Raw genomic sequence first — 21,175 nt, forward strand, 5'->3', positions numbered from 1 at the left:
AATGCATAAGCACACTAATTCAATGCTTGCGACTGGTGTAGACTAACATTAGTATGACTCATCAATTGTTTAATTTCCTTTTGTCTTTATTCCGTTATTCCAAGTTTTTGATCCAAACTAGTTTGATTGCGGCTTACAAGCACTTCTTCGAAGAACATATATCCTATCAAAAATTTAATCGCTACTATATATAAAGGTTTCAATCTCGAAACCTTTGATTAAACTACTCTTAACCAATTTATTCAAACAATCCATAGGAATTGTTTAACTTCCGTTGAACCCTCTAATCAGCCACCAGCCAGCCCACCCACACAAAAAAAAAAAAACAAAAACAAAAAAAGAAGAGAGAGAGAGAGAGAAGCAAAACGAAAAAACACACCCATTTCACAGGACAAACCTTGGCCCATTAAATAAGAGCCAATCAAAAACAAAACGTAAATTGAAGTAAAACTGATATCAATGCCGCTTGGCACTCCAATTTTCTTTTTCGCTTTTGGTCATTGCCTGGTCAAACAGGAGTTTTCTTGTGATAGCCAAATTTCCACTGATTTGATCCAAAAAGTGGTGTTTTCCAGTATATGATGCACGCCAAAAAGAAAAACAAAAGAAACTTGCTGGTTCTTATTGCATTCACTCAACGACCATTGCCTTTTTAGATGAACTACCAATTTATACTATTTAATTATTGGATTTTTATTACAAACATAAATCCTGTAATGTTATATTAGGTGAGGAAGATCACCTCCCAGCAATAGTATATTATTCATAATCAAATGATGAAATAAGTGGACGCTGAATAAAGTAGCACTCATTCATGATCATATATACCAATAGTTTGACACAAGAGAACTCATTCATGGCTCCTCATCGGAAGATAATCCTCCCAGTAGCTGCGGTGGATACAGAAGTGCCGCCACCACGGCCGCCACCAAAAACACCTCTTATACCTCCAAGTTTCCCAAGATCAGAAAAGGGTAGTCATGTGCAGAATCATCATCCTCCTCTATTAGCACCACCAAAAAGAGGAACAAGCTGCTTCTGCAAGTGCATTTGTTGGGCCCTAAGCTTAGTTTTTCTTCTCCTCATTGTCTTGGGAGCAACTTTAGGAGCCCTTTACCTAATTTTCAAACCAAAGCTACCCAATTACTCGGTAGAAAGTCTAAGAATAAATGATCTGAGGCTGAACTTGGACATGACACTGTATGCAAAGTTTGATGTGAAGATCATAGCAAATAACCCCAACAAGAAGATTGGAATTTACTATGAGAAAGGAGGAAGGTTGAGTGTATGGTTCACAAAATCTCAGCTGTGTGAAGGGTCATTGCCCATATTCTACCAAGGCCATCAGAACAGAACAGTGCTTGATATGTCCTTAAGTGGACAAGCTGAATCAGGAAGCACATTGATGAGTGCACTGCAAGAGCAACAACAGAGAGGAATAGTTCCATTGGAGCTTATAGTGCATGCACCAGTAGCTATCAAACTTGGGAGTTTGAAGCTGAGGAAGGTCAGAATCTTGGGGAAATGCATGCTGGTGGTAGATAGCTTGTCTGCTAATAGTCTGATAAGCATCAAGGCTAGTAACTGTAAATTCGGACTGAAACTTTGATTTGTCATAATCTTGGTTCTGTCTCATTCTTTACGTAGATTTTTGCAGTTTTTCAGAATATCGCTTGTTTTTATAGTGAAAAATATTCTTTTCGGAATAATAAGTCTTCATTCTCTTTTATTTGGTACAACGCTATTGGCCTTCATTGGATTTGCCCTCTAGTTTCCCCTTTCAGTGGATACAGACTTTAGCTTAGATCTCAAATTATAATAGATGCACTAGAACTTCTTTGATGCCAATAATTTTCTTCTCATTTGAATGGCGCAAGACACATTTGATACTTTTGAGAGTTGAAGTAAAAAAAAAAAAAAACAAAGAAAGAAAGAAAGAAAGAAAGAAAATAAGCGTACAAGATTTATTATGCTTCTATTATCATCATTCGGTAATATTCACTAAGGTTGAGAATGAAAGTAAATTTATGATCATGCTATCAGTTTTAGCTACAGAACAAACTTTCCATTGTTCAATGTGAAAGAAAAAAGGAGCGAGACAGTTGAATCGAGAGAATCAAAGCAAAACAGCAAGATGAAAAGGGAATAAGACATGAGATGATAGCATATGCGGGAAATTGGAGAGGCATGATAAGGGAAGGGGAAGGGAAATCTTCAGTTTTGGGAATCTGCAAATGAAATCATTCCTTCCTGCTCATGTCAACTTCATCTTCATTTCCACACAATCACATACAAACTTTGATTTACCAAATTGAGCATTTGACTGGCTTTACTTTGAAATAAATAACAATAATATTATTTGGGCATCGGCAAGGAACCATCTTTTCCCTGAACCAGAGCAATAACATTATAGACACCACTCAAAGCTCTATTTTTTGGGCATTTTTCATATATTAAGGAGAGAAGAAAAAGGCCCAGGGAAAAGAGAAGCCAAGAAGAAACTAATTTTTCTATTGACAACGACTGAAAAATCACGCTTTTACCCTTTGAGTTGGAAACCTCTGTCATATCTTCAAAATCTGCAAATTTCCGAGGTTTTATCTACTGTCACCCTTGAGATTGTTGGGGCCAGTTTGTCCTGCTTTTATGTTCTCCCCTTTCCAGGAGGGATCCACCTGAGGAAGTTGAAATTCATCTGGTTTCAAGGCCAATGCAAAATCGGGCAATGTCGGTGCTGTCTCCATGATTCTGTAATACAAATTAACAGATATTATTATGACTTGGTCATCATACTTCCATTCATCAAGCCCAAGCATGATAATCAAGAAGCATTAAGCAACAATTTATTAATGCAATCCAGAAAAGCTTACCTCTCATGAGAGTACAGATCTCGGTTTATTCGAACCTTGCTCGAAGTATCCTTGGGAATTTTCTCTGAGAGATACTTCATGGTCCCCCAAACTGGTGGATTTCTGCAACAAGACTTCTAGTTAGGTGGGCTGTACAATAAGTGCATGAACTGCTAATCTAGAGTACTATGCTCTTCACGAGATGCCAACTAATCAAAAGCATGGTTATCAGAGAACCTAGATTAACTAAGCACATAAAGAGAACGATGGCCAATGTGAATGATGCTCACGTGATGCTTTTTTAAAATCTTCAATGATGCATGTCGAGGAATTGAGGTCGATAACCCCAATTATCCACCAATTTCTCCTAAACTAAGGAGGAAAATGAAGTGGGAATACACCTGGAAATGATATATTATAACAACAAATTCTGCAATCACCAGGCTTTCCAGCATTACTCATTGGAGGTTTAAAGGTGCTTAATTATATGAAAATGGATAACTTCTTTAAGACAAATGCTAACACTGGATCCACCCTAATGACAACTGAACCCACAAACAAAGAGACATTATGTGAATTCCTTTTTAATTATAAGATTCTTTTATTGCGCATTTTTTTACCCTGGGTGTGGCTGCAATGTGCATTCACTTGTGGCCACCAAGCATAAATGCTCTAGAGTTAACAGGAAAATAGCACATTCATTATTTCTTCTCAGAACCGATGCCATACGTAAGACTAATAATTTTAACTGTTGGTTTGGGAAGTGTAGACTATGGAGGAGAATAATGTATCAGCGCAGATAATAAACATTTGAACAGAAGAGACCTTGATAACGGAGGTGCTGCATTGAACGTCTCACACAGCCTCTTGCTTTCTTTGAAATACTCATCAGCCGCTTGTAAAGCAGCTACAGCCATCCCATGAGACTTCTCTGTATTTCCCTCATCAAGAATCAAGCCATGATAATAATATGCTGCAGCCTGGTGAAGAGATAAACCAAATATAAACAATTTAAAATCACTTATTTCTGTTGAATGCATCTTACATACTCATTCTCAAATAATTTACGGGTAGCAGTTCAGCTAATCATGCCACCTCTCTACATATAAAGCTCTAGTAAATAGACATTTGATCATTAGACGATCTGTTCATGTGAAAAAATATAGCTAGTTCCCCCCCCCCCCCCCTAAAAACACTGGTTTCTAAGTATGAATTTTTATTTTTCACCAAGAAAATAACGGCTGAATAGATTGTTCAAAAATAGTTTTCTTGGCCAGATAGCGGTTTAAAAATTGAAGGTTCAGTGTGGTAATGTGACAGTGAAGGTAACATGGACAAACTAAAAAGGCAAAAAGCTGACATTGAAATGATTTTCAAAGTTGAAGGGTTAATTCACAAAATTGAAAGTTGATGGCAATGATAAGCATTTTCCCATAAACAATCATAAAAACAAATTGTCTTTCACAATGCATCACTGCTATTATGGAAATAACTTGCCTCAGGTCCAAATTATCTTGAGTCTTGTCACAAGGAGAGAACGCAGTTAAAAAAACAATGGACCAAAATATGGTTAGTGTAATCAAGAAATAAAAAATAGTTAGTCTCTTAGTTGTACACATTAACAAGAAAGTTTCTGCCTAGTTAATGAAAGCGAAAAGTTGATATCAGCACCAGGGGGAAAAAAAAAAAAAACCCTAATCCTCAATGGATAAAAAGTAGACGACAACTATTTGATCCAATTTGTAACTTCAGCTGCACTTTTTTATTATTTACACTAGAATATCAATCAACTAGCAAATGTCTCCCTCTTTGTCTTATTTCTCTGATCTCTGAAGTTAGCTGCCTCTCACATATTACCATACAATAAGCCATAGTATTAAACGACAAGAAATAACCCTAAAATCAAATCAGTTTGACAGACAATAGTTCCAGTTCACCCCAAAAAATGGCCAGATTGAAAATAACCCAAAAGTAAAATAACAATCATATACCTTTGCTTCAACATACTTCCATTTGACAAATAGACGATGCTTTTCACCCCAACCATTAGCTAATGGAATATTCATAATGTTGTCTTGAGCCTGTACAATAAACAGGGCAAACAAGATAATGCATCCTGATTAAATGCACTCATTTTATAATACCAAAGAACAAACATGTACAGCAATGTATAATAAACAAATATTGTCTCAGAAAAAGAATGTTAAACAAGCAGAATCAAGGGGAAAAAGTGGATAATCCCATAAAAAATAAGGGATATTCATTAATTAAAGTATCAATTTACTAAGCAATTTGAAATATACTTATTCCAGTCCTATTTATAAATTATTTCTATTATATTTACTGAAATCAAAGGAAACTTTAAATCTTATTAACTCTATATAAAAATTCAACAAGTTTCCAACTCTACCTCTATTAAATATACATACTTTAAAAATAATACTCCAACATTTAATAACCTTCTCAGTGTTTAATAGGGGCAAAAGGGTAAAGATGGACACAAAAATCATTGAGGTTCCCTATAAATAGGACCAAAATACCAAATAAATATTTTCTTTGCGTTACAAAATAGGACCAGAAAAGTAGTAAACGGCAATATGAGAAAATTGGATATTTATCACATAAAGGATCACTTCCCCTGTGACTTAAAATACTAGAAAGTAGGGAGAGACTACTTTCAGGAAAACAGAAAATGCACCTATAGAACAGAGACCGGGTAAAAGAACCTGTGCAATGCAAAGCCAGGACAAATTGATTTAGAAGACCTAATGAAACTCCTGGCCTTTGAAGTATTAAATAATCAAGATACTTTCAAACAAAGTTATACAGGATCATAGAACTTGAAAGTTTGCATGCAAATAAAATTGAACAACCAATCCAGAAATGAAAGCAAACATAGGGATGCATAAGAAGCAGTAGAATGACAGTTCATATTAGATACCTAATAGATTAAAGCACTACTTTGAAAATTTCAGCCACGCATAGAAGTCAAAATCCAAAAGGCAAAATGATTAATACGTGCCTCAGATTGGGTATAGCTATATAGTAAGGGCTGTATGACAATGAAAAACTTGACATTTTTACCTGCTGCCAATACTTCACCATCTCACATGCAAGTCTGCGCTTCACAGCAAGAGTGGCTTTGGTACTATCAATTGCCATTCCAAGTTGGATATCAACGCCCTAAACAGATTGGGGAAGAAATAAACAAGTGTACACCCAACATAGATAGAAGATAAAGGAGGAGGAGGAAGGGAGAGGGGATTCTATATACTCAACATTCCGCCTTCTCCAGTGTTAAATTGAATATTGATACCATTTACAGAGGAAGAGTTTCCCACTGATGGGTGAGCTACCAATGTACAAAATCTTCTAATTTGAATAAACAAATTTTAAAAGGGAGACACTGCTCCTTTGATCAGATACTTTTGATCAGATCTGGCAACAGCATTAATCCGCTGAACAGTTTTCACTTTTCACTTCCAATTTCATTGTGAAATCACAAATATATCAGACTCTCATGATGAAGAAAAAATTGTATTCCAATTAACATGTCTTTGCATAACCATGATTCACGAGCATCATTACATAGTGATCCAGTACTCCAGGACTTCAGCATCAAACAAAATAAACAGTGATAAGAGGACAAGAATATTAGATTCACATGATTTTCATTCAACAAATGAGAGGGGGCGTTTGGTTCTTAATGTTCTAAATTTCAGAAAAATATATTCCAATTTGAGCATCTAGATGAATTTCATGAGATAATAATAATTGATTCAGTCATTCTAAAAGCATATGTTAATACCTGTCCTAATGCTTGTAGACAGAGTGCTCGAAGAACTCCTTCTGCAAGGTCTACTGGTAAGTTTCTCCTAAGATAAAAACCAACAGTTAGAATATTAATAAATATCACAATAGTAAATATGGTTGTTGAGATTATCAAAGTGTCACATAGTCAATTCATCACGATAGATCAGTACCAACCTGAACTCTGCAGGCAATTGGGGAAGAACATGTCTGACAGCACAATCCAGATATCCAGCTGCCTTTAAGAAAATATCAACAGAAGCTCGTCTGCTTTCTGCCAGTAAGAACCAAGAGTTAAATTTTCATTCTCAGACCAAGCGTTATGTATACTTGTAATAGATAAAATGCATTATTAAGAGATTATTTAATTGTTAGCCGTATGCTACTTTCAGATAGAGAAGTAACTTTTTTTTTCGCCAAGGAGAGAGAAGTAACTGAATCTCCATGTGCACTATAAATATGAAAGAGAGTTTAGGAAGAGTTGTTGAACTTGAATCATTTTCTAATAGAATTTTGTTTGAGCCAATCACCTGGAGTCTTGGTACCAAAATTTGTTTAGTTGGTTTGGTATCATAAAAAGCAATAAAGCAACAGAGAATTGTGTTGACTTGTACTGAAAATGTTACTGTATTTCCTTCCTTCTGATACTTTTGGTGGATCACCATCAGATGTTCTTGGAACAAGTAATAAATTAGCCCTTGATAGCAAAGTGGGAGATGGATGGTGAGGGAAGAAAGGGATTAGCTACTGGGGCCCAGAAAAGCATACTGAAGATCACAAATACACTCAACTCTTCAATATTTTAGTACAAGATGGTGAAAGTCAAGAACAGGTTCTAGAACGTCAAGTTAAGCAAGAAATGTGGCCAATAGCATATTTAAATGCAATGAATGGAAGAGCAGATTATTCCATTATGAAGATGAAAGGTTTAGTAGAGGGGCAACCGGTATTTTTACTTTCGGACCAAGGAAGTATGCACAGTTTCCTAAACTTTTCGCTAGTGAAGAAGGTGAAGTTAAAAATTCAGTAAACTCAGGGTATCTAGGGAGCAGCGGCTAATGATGAGAGAAATACAGTGACTGCTATATGTGTCTAGCTACCATGGAAGATGCAAGAAGATATATTCTTTGCCATGAAATCGAGAGAATAAGTTTTAGTCTGCATATCCAATGGTGAGCTACGCTCTGAAGTTCATAATAAATTTGCATGATCAGATGATAAATTTTTAATCTGAAAGGAAAGAAAGATGAGATTTATGGGGATAAGCAGTGGCATGATCAACTCACAGTCCCTTGTTATCAAAAGGTGTTTAGGTTGTTTGGTATCAATGAAAGCCATAAAAAGATAGTAGGATGAACTAACATATACTGGAAATTTTGATGTATTTCCCACCTTCTGATACTTTTGGCTGATAACCATCAGAAGATGTTCTCGGAAGAAGCAATAAATTAGCCTGTGATAATAACAGTGTTGCCATCAAGTGCAAAACCGACAACACTTCATACCAAGCATTAGACATGGCTGTTTCCTGCAAAGTATCAATCACACAAATCAGGGAAGGGAGAATTAAAAAGAATAGAAAAGAATCAGCAATCTTCAACTGAAAATCTTAACTCCCAAAACAAACTATATACTTCGTTCATTTATCTATTTGTTGAGAGTTACCTCTGATTCATCCTCCTGATTAATCCAAACATATTGTACTCTATATTGTAGGTGATTTCCTGCGAATAAACATCAGCAATAATGATAAGGACTTGTCTAAGAAAGAGCATACATCGAATACAAAAGGACTAACTTAAGTTTTACCATCTTTAACCAACCCCAAAAGAACAGGCAGATAGTCCTCAAGAGCCCGCTGAAGGTCCGACAACGTTGAACCTCCTGAAGATAAAATCTAGTGATGCGTCAATAAATTTGAGCAACGTATTTATCATGGAATGATTTCATTTCTTTTGCTAAAACTAACCATGTTGGGTGGCACTTTTTCTTTTTGTCCTCGTAATTGTAGGACCTTCTTGACCAGCCATTACAACTATACGAGTTCTAAGGGCTGATAGACGCTCAACTATATTCTTGGACAAATAATCACCAAGTGACTGGGCAAAATCAACAGGTTTAGGAATTCTTAGACCAGGAACATAAACTGAAACCTCCCCAATACTCCCAGGCCTTCTTCTATTTCCACCAGAATCCTTTGGAGTCGACACAAGGCAACCCATGTCTGAATGCTCACTATACCTGAAGCTACAATTGAAATAAACTGAATGACCACCAATAATCTTCTGTTCCAGTGTAAGCAATGAATACTTTTATGGGTTAGTTTCCAGAATCTAAAAGCACAACCTTGTGAGCAAAGTACAGGGGAAAACGCTCTTATGAATATATTCCAGTGACAAAGATGATGCTTAATCTTATTAAAGTTCAAAGAGTGTAGGGAATTGTTGCAAGAAAGCTGAGTGGTCAACAATAAGAAAGCCATAAACAAACTTAATGTCAACCAGAAAAGATGTGGTAGTAGTTTACTCACAAGCAGCATTACAGATAATTGGTACTAGAACTCTCCATACTATTATAATAGACACGCATATTTTAATCAGCAATTTGAATTAATAATTCTTTCTTCTTCGTCCACTTTTTCTGTAAGTGGAAAAGTTTCATAAGACTAACCCTTGATTGGAGATAAGCATTAAGCACCAAAGAATAATCAAGCTAACCTTGTCTTGCCCTGATGGCCGACTGATCTGGTCAAAGTTCTAGTAAGCTCTGCGCAAAAAAATCACAAGTAGAGACTTGAGCTTGAGAAGGAAATATATCTAAAAGCAACTATATCACAAGAAAGGCGTGAGACATGACAGGTGTTGTCTGTGTCAGAGCTTTATTGTGATTGCAAGAGAAAAGGTCTAAAAAGTTTCCATCAAGCTCAGAAAATCAAAAGGCTCGTGAAAGAATTCCCCGTGCACCCCATTACACTTGGAAACAAAAACCCCACTATCAATGGCGAGAAACCAGATTTCAACGTAACCCAGAACGAGAACATCCTCAAGGCAAAGTAGCTTCAAGTTAAAGTTATTAGATCATAAATTTCAAGAAGAAAGAAGCCTCAGCATAGACCAAGAATTGTGAGTAAAGGATCGCCAAATAGATGTCAACAAGCAACAATTGCAGAAACGCTAAGAAATATTTGCATTCTTTTATATATTTTTCTCACGTTCATAGATGAAGCGATCCGTAACTTTACAGCGTTAAACCACTCCAATTAATAAACGCACAATAAATCGGAAACAGGAATGGAGCAGCAAAGCAAACCAACTCTAAGAAAAGAGAAAAAGCTCCATTAAAGTGAAAAGAAAATATATATAATACTTTGAATTTTCAAAACTGGGATTAAAAGCCACAAATAGAAAAGAAAATCCCCTTTCCCCAGAACTCGTACTATTACATAGCTTGAACTGGGTTGAGCTAATTTTATAGCGTAATCCAAAAACGGACCCTCAAATAAACATGACTTTCAAAGAACTTTCTACACTTAAATCATTCTGTCCCGTTTCTCTTCTCAGCCTCTAATTTCTCACTTCCCAAACAGAAAAAGAAAACGGGTTAAAAACCCAAGCGAAGAAATTCATTCTTATGAGTCTTACCATCAACTTCAACAGCACAGTGGTAAGAATTCAGCAAGGTCAAGTGAGTCAATTGGAAAGCACAAAACTCCACACAAATTCGGTTCAAAATCAAAGAAAGATGAGAATTTGAGAGCAACCCAGAAGCACAGTCGCCCTGTTGCTGAAGATTGAAAAGGCAAAGTTCAAAAATGTGATTCTAATGCATTCCTTCGCACGAACAGGGAGATAGAGGAAGGCACAACACAAGAGTCTTCCGTAGAAACAAAAATGGAATTATATTTAATTATTAGAGAACATTAAGATATTGCTTTGTCCTTATATACAACACTAGCCTCCAACACATCTGCTAGAAATGGTCTTAGCCTTGTGTCGCTTTACATTAATATGATAGTAGCAATTGCGTTTAAATGGCGCCCAGTTCAACTCCTATCTCCACCCTTTTTTTTTATTTTTTTTTTGAACCTCCATTAAATATGATTTATTTTCTTTATCTTCTTTTACTTTAATTTTTATCTGATTAAACTAGTAAACTGTTAAATTAATATCTTAATTATTTTAATAAAATATTTTATACATAATCTTTTTATCATAATTTAATTATGATTTTAACATTTAACTTTTAAATTAATACTTTAATCAATTTAATAATCAATTCAATTTCAATAATGTCGTACTTTGCCAAGAATATTATTTCGCCACGCCCCTGAGTGCTTTATGACTACATTGCCTTGTAGTGAGCTTTGAAAAAAAAATAATAAGCCTCGAATTAATTAAAAAAAAACTATTGCAAGTGGGTGTTAGCAAGATATATTATTTATATTAAATCTGCAGAAATTGTAATTCTATGAGTTGAAGCCAAAATAGTTGTTCGTGAATCCTAGGGCTGATCCACAGAAGATCGTACAAACTTGTATGTAGTGTAGCTGGAATGTGAAAAGTGAGTGTGTGTGTGTGTGTGTGTTTTTTTTTTTTTTTTTTGTGGCATAAGTGTGTGTGAATATTTTGCTGGTGGAGAAAAATAAGAACATGAGATATTCATGAAGATTTGCGTAACAAGCACACATTCATTGAACCTATTCATATGAGATTGTTGAGATGTCGTGAATTGTGAAATCATAAGCAACACTTTAATTTTATTTCTTTTTCTTTTTTTTTTGTCTCCCAAAAATCATGTTTCCTTGATGAGGGGTAATCATAAAAATGATTGCCCTTTTGCTCTATATTTTGAATTTGAATCTGAACATATCAAATTAAAATATCGAGTTCTCAATCATTGGATGAGCCTATTTTTATTTATTTATCAAATTTATAATCTATTATTGATTATTGACACCAAAAGAAAAGCATATAATTAATATGAACATAAGTTTAATTGAAAAGTAGTCATTGATATACATAGATGGAGAGATTTAGAAGTTATATTAATAATTAACTTTGTTGTGCCTAAAATTGAAATAATTTATTACAAGTGGAGAAAAATAAATATTGTTTAATAAAATTTATAGTTGTTTATTGGCATTGATTAATAATGTAATTGATAATCATAATATTATAGAATTGCTAAATATAATATTTTACAAGGAAAAACTTGGTTCTAAGTTCCAACATTATTAGAGGGTCACGCTAAGTCGCTAACACGTGTCAAGTCTTCTTCCAAAAAAGCCATGTACGTATTATACATGTCTATATTACACAAAAAAAATCGGATAGTAATGATATAGTAGCAATTAGTGATCTTAATTAAACCCTTTCCTCTAGAGCTTTAGTATTTTTATTGATATAGCATTTTTCTTTTGGCCGGAAAAAAAAAAATAAACCCAAATCATCATTAATTATCAATAACAATAAAACTATAGCGTGTTTTTATGAGAATAGATTAACCAATAATAGTTAATTAATTCACATGGTTCATCTTTGTAAATTTTTAAGTGCTCATTCCATTCAAAAATATAAGATATTTTTATTTTTTAATGTATACTTAATAAGTTTTTTAAAAAAAAATCCTTATTGAATAAAACATACAACTCTTTACCATGAGATATGATATAAAAGCAGGCATAAAAAGATTATAATAATTTAAATACAATTAACTAAATCAATATTGAGGGTATAATCTGGTTAAAAATATTTTATATTTTTCTAATAGAATATTCCTATACTTCCTCCCTGTGATCTAATTTATAGATTACTTTTGATATGTCTCATTGAAACTAATGAATACTTTAAACTCATTAGCTCTTTCTAAAAATTTGACAATATTACAAATTTGTCTCAATTAAAATATACTCTATTTGTTTAAAAATATAAGGTATTTTAACCGAATCTCACCTTTTAATAAAATAGTTATTTATTTTTAAACTAACCCTATCTTTTCATATTTATCCCTATTAAATACCTTACAATAAATATAAAATCATTATCAATAAAAATATTTTTTAAAAAAAATAATAATTACACTTCAAAAAATTAAAAATGCCTCATATTTTTTAGCATCTAACTTCTAAAAAAATTATATTTTTAAATGGAGGGAGTACTATATTTGAATAATATATCTTCTTTTACCAATATTTAATTGGATAAAAGAAAACATTTGTGATAAAAAGTTGATAATTTGTCTTATAAATAGTTAGAAAAAACTTCCTTTCTACCTTATAAACAGGACTAGAATCAACGCAATTGCAATTATAATTGGTGTCTAACGTATTAATTATATTCCTAAAAATAAGTGGGCATATATGACGAAAACAAAAGCAAATGAATCGAATACTTCGAGCCTTGAAGATATATGGAGGAAATATAAATGCATCGTGTTGACGACGTATTGGACTAAAATTAGCTAGGAGGTAATCAGAAGAAAACGAACAATAAAGACGACAAAATGATATGAATTGAGTTTGAACAAGTTTGAACTTGGGATACTCGTGAGGTGGCTTTCAGCACTTATATGAAGGATTATGACGAGACCCACTAACGAAATGATGTGCGACGTATACATATATATATATATATATATATATAGAGAGAGAGAGAGAGAGAGAGAGAGTTTTATTTCATTGCATTAATTTCTCTACATTATTATGAACAGTGTATACATGGATATATATGGGTTTAGTTTTATAACGTGCCTTGATCAAATTGATATCTTACTAGCTATGTAGCTTATCCTTTCCTCAGCAAACCCTACCATGCATGCACTTTGTGTCCACTTAATTAATTTTTTTTTAAAAAATATAAGACATTTTTAATTAAATTTTACCTCTTAATAAAATATTTACTTGTCTTTAAACTAACATCATATTTTCATACTTATCCTTATTTAATAAGGTGTTTTGCTCTAAAATAAATATAAAATAATTTATTCATTAAAAACACTTTTAAAAAAATAAACATAATAATTATACCTTAAAATATAAAAAAATATTTTAATTTTTAAATATTCAACCTTTCAAAATGGAAGAGTAGCTAGCACTCCCTCCGTTTATTTAACGAAAATTTTCATACTTTTTATTATGCTTACATGATGCTATTTTACTTTTTGGATATTTGCTTTTCTCTTCCTCTACATGAATAGATACTTAAAAATACAAACAATAAATTAGAGAGCACCATAACTCAGAAAAACCCCCAGGAAAAAAAAAAAACTTTTTTGTTCAAGTTTGTTGGGATATATAGAAAGCCATGTGCATTTCTCTTTCACTCGGATGATCCTATGGGATACGATAAAAGAGAAATTTTTTAATCCTTTTTATAGGACGTCTACCATATATAGCATATTTATTACATCTTTCTTATATATATTGTCTTTCTTCATATTAATAATGTTGGTCAATTCGTTCCTCCAAAATCACACCATATGGGTTTAAATGAGGGAAAAATAGAAACTTATTTAATTTCTAAATATAACTAATACTCCCTCCGGTCCTATTTATAAGTCATTTCTACCAACCTTATCAATATCAATACAATAAAAGTACAAGGAATAAAAGTAAGTAAAATTCCAAACATGCCCATATATAATAAATTTAAAAAGTAATGTCCTGTTACTTTTTCTCTTTCATAGAAGGTAATTTTAGAAATACCTCTCAAATATTACCTAAAAAGACGCACCGTGACTTATAAATGGGACCAAATACATCTTCTAAAATTGAACTTATAAATGAGACCGGAAGGAGTAAGTTTTAAGTTTTTCTTTCATGACAATGTTAGAAATATCTTATAAAAAAAATAAGATGAAATAACGCAAAAGAATTGATAAAATATATGCGCGCCATCCTTACGTAATGATCATGTTAATCTCTTTTGTATCGTTCTAATTTTATTGAAGGTTTTTGAAGGGACCTTTTTTTTAATTTTTTAAAATTTTTAGACTATAGTATCTTCCATATATAAAAAATCTGGGGGAAACAAAATCAATTACTCGTGCCGTATTTGTCAAAGCGATGAATTGACGGTTTGATCGCAGACCACTGACAGGAATATGGAAACATGACACTTGTAAGTCCTGCCCATTCTAGCTGGCCCTCGTTTTGTGGGTCAATAAAATCGGTTTCATTGGTTTTTTATAACCAACAAATACTCACCCACTTAAAAAATATAAAATATTTTTAATTAAATTTTATTTTAAATAAAATAATTATTTATTTTTTTAATTAACTTTATCTTTATATATTTATTCTTATTAAACATTCTATGATAAATATAAAATCATCATTAATATAGACACTTTTAGAAAAAAAAATAATAATTATACTTCAAAAGATTAAAAATATTTTACATTTTTAAACATTCAATTTCTTAAAAAATGTCTTATATTTTTAAATGGAGGGAGTAAGAATTAAAAACTATAAATTATGAAATTATTTGAAGAATCTAAATCTAATGAGTAAAAAATGTATTTCATTTAAAAATTAAGATATTTTATCACTAAAATTTTTCATTATAATTTTAAAATATACTAACAATATTTTTGGTTTCAAATGAAAAGATAGTAATAAAATATTATTAGTATATTTTCTAATTACTATAATATATATATATATATATATGAAATAGTATTTGATCTCAATGTTAGGAAAATGACAATTAGGAACCTTGTAAGAATATTAATTATAATTATAAATCTTGAATTACTTAAATCTTAATTATAGATTATGGTTCTTATTTGTAATTAAAAAAAAATGTAAATAATTAGTTGACAAATCAACAAAATATACTTAGAATTATTAATGTCAACTAAAAATTTATTAGAGTCAGTTGTAACTTGTGAATCTTAATTTTTGACTATCAATATATAGACAAATCACTTAAAAAAGCAATAAAATACAATTAAGATTATTTATAATGTTAGTTAAGAATTTATAAGAATTAATTATAAATCACAAGCTAATCACTTGTGACTTTTTGCTTCAATTATACAGATAAATTGTTTTGAAAAACCTACAAAATATATTTGAGATTATTTGTAATATCAGTTGAGAATTTATAAAAATTTATTGTGAATCATAAGTCAATTATTCGTGATTTTTATTATTAATATATAGATAAATTGCTTGAAAATTTAACAAAAAATATTTGAAATTTTTGTAATATTAGTTAAAAATTTACAATAGTCTGTTGTGAATTTCACGTTAATCAATAAAAAATATTTTATTATAAGTAAGAACCATGATATATTATTTTGATTTCAATAATATAAAATTCGTGATTGCAATTAATATTCTTGTGAGGTTTTCATTTGTCATTGCCCCCCTCAATGTTCTTTGATTCTTCTTCATTCACCCATGCATTAAGAAAATATTTCAACTACACAAAAAACCCCAACAATAAGCATAGATGGCTATAAGTAGGGCTGTTCACATCATCCAAAAAAGCTCAATTAGCCCAACCCTACACGAGCCATTTAGACACATAGAGCCTGGCATCAAACAAGGGTCAAATTTGTTTTTAACTTAATGTTATGTAAAATTAATTCACAATTGTTGATTATATGTAATTTTTAAAAATTACTTTTGATTCTAATGTTAGTTTTATAAATAATATATTTTAAATGATAATAATTATATTTTTTGAAAAAAATTATATATTTTTCAAAAAAATATTTGTAAAAATTTTTCAAGCTAAACTTGACTTAAACACTTGGGCATAATGTTGGCTTGAACTGCATATTTGGCTTGGCATTAGGGCAAGGGTAATACTCAACCCAACCCTACTCATGTGCAGGCACAAGGTAGAATATATACTCTCTCCTATTCTACTAATAAGGTAGAGAGATAATTTTTTTATAATATTTATAAGTTATGTTATTAAATTTTTAGTAAAAATTTCTCATTTTACCCTCTATTAAATATGAATTAAAAAAACAAAATATATATATATATATATATATATTTAATAAGGATAGAATTAGAAGGTTATTAAAAATTTTAAACAAAGGTAATAAATTTTAAAATTTTTTTATTTTAATAAAATATATTATAAATACAGACTTGTGAATAAAAAAAAGAGCACAAAGATATAATAGTCTAAAGCCTCAATAAATTAAGAGTCAAAGAATAACTTTTCTGGGTGCGATGGTAGGGCACCAATACTTGTTGTTCCCACCAAAATAATAAATATTCAGGGGCTGGCATGGCATTTGTCTTTTCATTGCTTTTACTGTACACCTTTGGTATATCCTGCACCAATTTTTTTGTGACATGTGTAAATACCACATGTTAACATATATGCATTTACGTATATGACTACGCCCGTTTAAAATTCAAGTCTTTTTTAATTTTTTAATTTTAATATATGCACACACACATATGTGTAGAAGTTTAAACTAGTTTAAAATAATATTACACCTTTATTTATTATAATAATTTTTATTTGTTAATTAAATTTTAAATATGTGCAATTAAACTTTAAAAGGTTTATATTTTGAGTAACTTTGATTTCTATAAAACATCATCATCATTAAAAATTAATCATGTGATTTTGTAATTAGCATTCATTTAAATGAAGTGATTATTTTTGTTTGATAATATTTGCATGTATGTATGTACTTTTGTGTGTGCGTGTGTGTGAATTAAGTACCCTACACAATCATATTAATCAATTAAAAATAATTATTTAGGTTAAAAATAAAGAAAATGCGCTGATTTGAGTTTTTAATATACGACATTACAATTTGTCTATGGGCGTGTGTTTAGTATTTCTTTTACCTATGCTTTTAATTTAGGTAGCAATGTAGTTTCTCTCCATTTCTTATGGGAAAGGGTTAGATTATAATGAAATTTAAAAACAAAAAAGTAAGCATATTTATTTTTAAAAAATAATTTTTGATAAAATAATGAATTATTTGAATAAAAAAGAAAATAATGAATCATGTGTTGAAATTAAAAATAATTTAACGTACACTTCTCCACTAATGGAAGTATTGAGCAAAATTTATTACATAGGGAAAAATTAGCAGTTAGGAACTTTGACAAATATATTATTTAGATATGTATACATAAGAGATCAAAATGATTTAAAGTTTATTTTCAAAAGACTGTACTAATTTTTTTAATATTAAATCTTTTATAAAACATGTGTGTATTAAATTGGAGCCTAGTGTGTGTGTGTATTAGAAGTTAGAACAACCATCCCTTAGTTGCTTTTGGTAGGTTATAACTTTAATTTTTTTTTAAGGTTAAAGTATATATTTAGTCCTTTAACTTTATAAACATTTTATTATAATCTCTTAATTTTATAAAGTATCTTTTTAGTCCTTTAACCTAACATTATTAATTTTATCTCAATAAATTTTTATATTGAACTTTCAAATATTGACAAAAACAATCTCAAATGTTGACATATTAAGTTTAATTTTTTTAAAATAAAAATAATTTATACATAAAATAATCATTTAAAATTAATGTTGTTAGGGTTAAAGGACTTAAAAGATACTTTATAAAATTAAAAAATTAAATTAAAATATTATATAAAATTAAAGGACTAAATGTATATACTTTGGCACTTTTTTTAGAAGAGGGAAAAACCTTTCACTTTTTATATATTATGCAAGTCTAGAGTGAGATACATAGTTATTGTCTCTCTCTCTCTCACAAACACACACACACACGTCTCTCTATCACGACAAATTCGCTAGCTAGGGGAGAGTTACAGAGAAATTGATATGAGATGGGAAGGGATCGAAAAGGGGAAGGAAGAGAGAAAAGAAAAAGAGAAAGACTGGAAAAATAGAAAATAATTATTCAATACTCAAAATCTGATTTCAATACAAATGAGAAATCTTGATTAACGTTTATCCCATATTCTATCAGAAATCCGAAGCTAAAAGAATTAATTAATAATAGGTCTCATATGTGTGCGTGCATATATATATATACATATACATACATATATGTTAATATGTGATATTTACTCATGTCATCAATCTGGTGACATTTTGCATAAAATAGACTTATTAGTAATTAAATTTCTTGAAAGAATGATAGTTAGGCGCCAAAAATATTGACGACAATTAGATCCCAAAAGTTTTAGCTAATGACATTAAGATTTTTAACAAAATTTTTTAAAAAATAAGTTACAAATATCAATTTAAATAGTTACAAAAATATATTCATGTTACAATATCTTAAGAATTACATTTGATGCTTAAATATATATTTGCAATTAAAACTCTTAAATTTACAATTATTGATATTTTTGACTTATTTTCTCAAAAAAATTGTTTGAAACTTAACTGTTATTAATTTAATATTTTTATACCTAACTATCACTTTTCCAAATTTCTTACCTATAACGCTTGTCTGTATATAATTTTCCTTTTGATAAACGTACGATACCAGTATGAGTAGTGTTTAGAAGGAGATGCATGCCTGCGATGTAGTGGGTTGAAAGATTAAACTAATATAATTAATTAATCATAGTGCTCAAGAAATTAAAAACCTGTATATGTCTGAGTTGAGAAAAAGGGATAAGGGAAAGTGACTCGCAATAATTAAGGTGGAGGCAACGTAGAAAATAGTTATATATATATATATATATATAGGTATGATGTATGTATGTGTATGTAAGAATATACATTAGAGGCATATGATAATATAGCAGCACTTTATGATGAGGGGGACAAATAAAGAGGGAGAAGTGTCATAGTCGAAGGACGAAAGGGACACGAAAGAATGTCAAAAACCCTAGCCAGCTGCTACATGATATGACATATATACATATACATATACATATATATATATATATATGTGTGCGCGCGCGCTTACCTTTCCTCACTATGTTATTACACGTAACATACACGGCCCTTCTTCCTCCCACACACCGCGGGTTCTCTCTTCTCTTCTCTTCTCTCTGCCTTTCTTTCAAAATATCCTTTCAACTTAACCATATGTATTACATACAGTGATGAAGTCAGGATCCTAGATCAGGTGGGGCAATGACGAAGTTAGAATTCTCAATAAAAGAAAAATATTTCTGTCTCTTTTCAATCAATTATTTCTCTTCTGTTTTTCTTTGTTCCCTATTTAACTTTCAATTGTAGATTTGTAAGTATAATAATAAGTTAGTGAAAAATATTTATCCAATTTATTCTTGAGTTTTGAATATTCATTATTTATCATTGCATTTTTTTTTAACTATTCTCTGAGTAGTATTTAGGACAAAGAGTGAGTCCATTTAATCATATTAAATTTTTTTTCTATTTTTTAAATAATTAATAAATAATATTGATAGTTAGGTATAATGAAATTGTAGGTTAATATTCATGAGGTTAAGTTAAAAATTAGAATAGATCTAAGCTAAAAAAGTAAGATTAAAATGGGTTTAAATTTTAAAATATAAAAATAAGGGGGGTGTAAAGTATAATAAGTAAAAGGTGTAAATTATAAAATATAAAAACCTATACTTCCAAACATATCATTTTTCTCAAGTGAGGCCCCCCTCTCAATTACATATTGCTCCACCACCAATGACATGCATATACATATATATATGTGTGTGTGTGTGTGTGTATGATATAATCAAAATAATAATACATTTTGTATGTAATATTTGTCTCGTGCGTGGTAGTCTTTTTGACGGATCAAATTTAAGCGGAGGTGAACATAGAGTTTCCATTGGATTGAATTGAACCTTGTTCTTATTAATTAATTACAAGACCATCCTTTCCCATTGTCTTATAGTATGATGAATGGCAAAAATTGAAGTAAATTTTTTCAAACCAAGGTTTCGATGCACATATATAAATGGTGGGAAAATCAAATGGCCAGCCATGCATTTTGCTTATACATAACATATGATAAACAAAATAAAATAATTACCTTTTATTCCCATGAGCGTGCTTTCATGTCATCTTATTTTAGATTAATCATCAGAACAACCTACCCAAAGAAGATTAACAGCAAACTTGTGTGTTTTGTGATACATACCGCGGAATCACACACACACAGAGAATTAACCAACAAAGTGTGGCACATATATATGATATGGCAGGTTGTTTGGGTTCTTTAAGCATGTGACCAAATTTTGATTCCTTTATATCTACAAGAGTGCTTTTCTTTATAAACACTTTCCTGTGGTTTAGCTTTCGAAGCAATTTATTTTAAAATCGCTCCATAAGTCTCTGCATCTTTGTTTTAAGAATTTTTTTTTTGTTTTTTTTTTTTTACTTAAGCACTCCAATACAGACATTTTTGTAAGTTATTTTTGAAGTAGTGTATGAGAAATTAATCTCCAGCACTTGCCCTTAGAAATATCCAAAAGAAATCCGAAAAAGGAGGGGTGGAGAAAGCTTGTGTTTGGAGAAAATATTCGCCATGGGAATCAGATATCATTGTTACGTTGTCACACAGACAATATCTCGTGGAGGTAGCATAGCATCAACATGCTGGCAACAACGTG

At 30.9% G+C, this 21,175-nt stretch overlaps 2 protein-coding genes across 3 annotated transcripts; one reads left to right on the forward strand and one right to left on the reverse strand.

The window, feature by feature from the left end:
• Window positions 1–750: 750 nt before the first annotated feature.
• On the forward strand, window positions 751–1,739 carry LOC129315166 (NDR1/HIN1-like protein 6). Its single transcript, XM_054958725.1, has one exon. It carries the CDS (start codon window positions 815–817, stop codon window positions 1,607–1,609), a length of 795 nt encoding a protein of 264 aa, XP_054814700.1. The 5' UTR covers window positions 751–814; the 3' UTR covers window positions 1,610–1,739.
• Window positions 1,740–2,135: 396 nt separating this feature from the next.
• Window positions 2,136–10,620, reverse strand: LOC129315148 (uncharacterized). 2 transcript variants are annotated; one of them, XM_054958718.1, is made up of 13 exons: window positions 10,301–10,620; window positions 9,377–9,425; window positions 8,629–8,900; window positions 8,469–8,543; window positions 8,325–8,383; window positions 8,052–8,187; window positions 6,837–6,933; window positions 6,658–6,724; window positions 5,934–6,032; window positions 4,841–4,930; window positions 3,675–3,829; window positions 2,871–2,972; window positions 2,136–2,748 (listed from the first exon to the last, which is right to left on the reverse strand). In XM_054958718.1, exons 3-13 carry the CDS (start codon window positions 8,879–8,881, stop codon window positions 2,598–2,600), a joined length of 1,284 nt encoding a protein of 427 aa, XP_054814693.1. In that variant the 5' UTR covers window positions 8,882–8,900; window positions 9,377–9,425; window positions 10,301–10,620; the 3' UTR covers window positions 2,136–2,597. The 2 variants fall into 2 exon arrangements, with proteins under 2 accessions (XP_054814693.1, XP_054814688.1); XM_054958713.1 differs by having other exon boundaries at window positions 8,629–8,906; window positions 10,301–10,619.
• Between the last annotated feature and the right edge of the window lie 10,555 nt (window positions 10,621–21,175).

This window comes from Prosopis cineraria, unplaced genomic scaffold (genome assembly GCF_029017545.1).
Source record: "Prosopis cineraria cultivar Desert tree isolate PC_DT_omini unplaced genomic scaffold, ASM2901754v1 PC1, whole genome shotgun sequence".
Lineage (NCBI taxonomy): Eukaryota > Viridiplantae > Streptophyta > Magnoliopsida > Fabales > Fabaceae > Prosopis > Prosopis cineraria.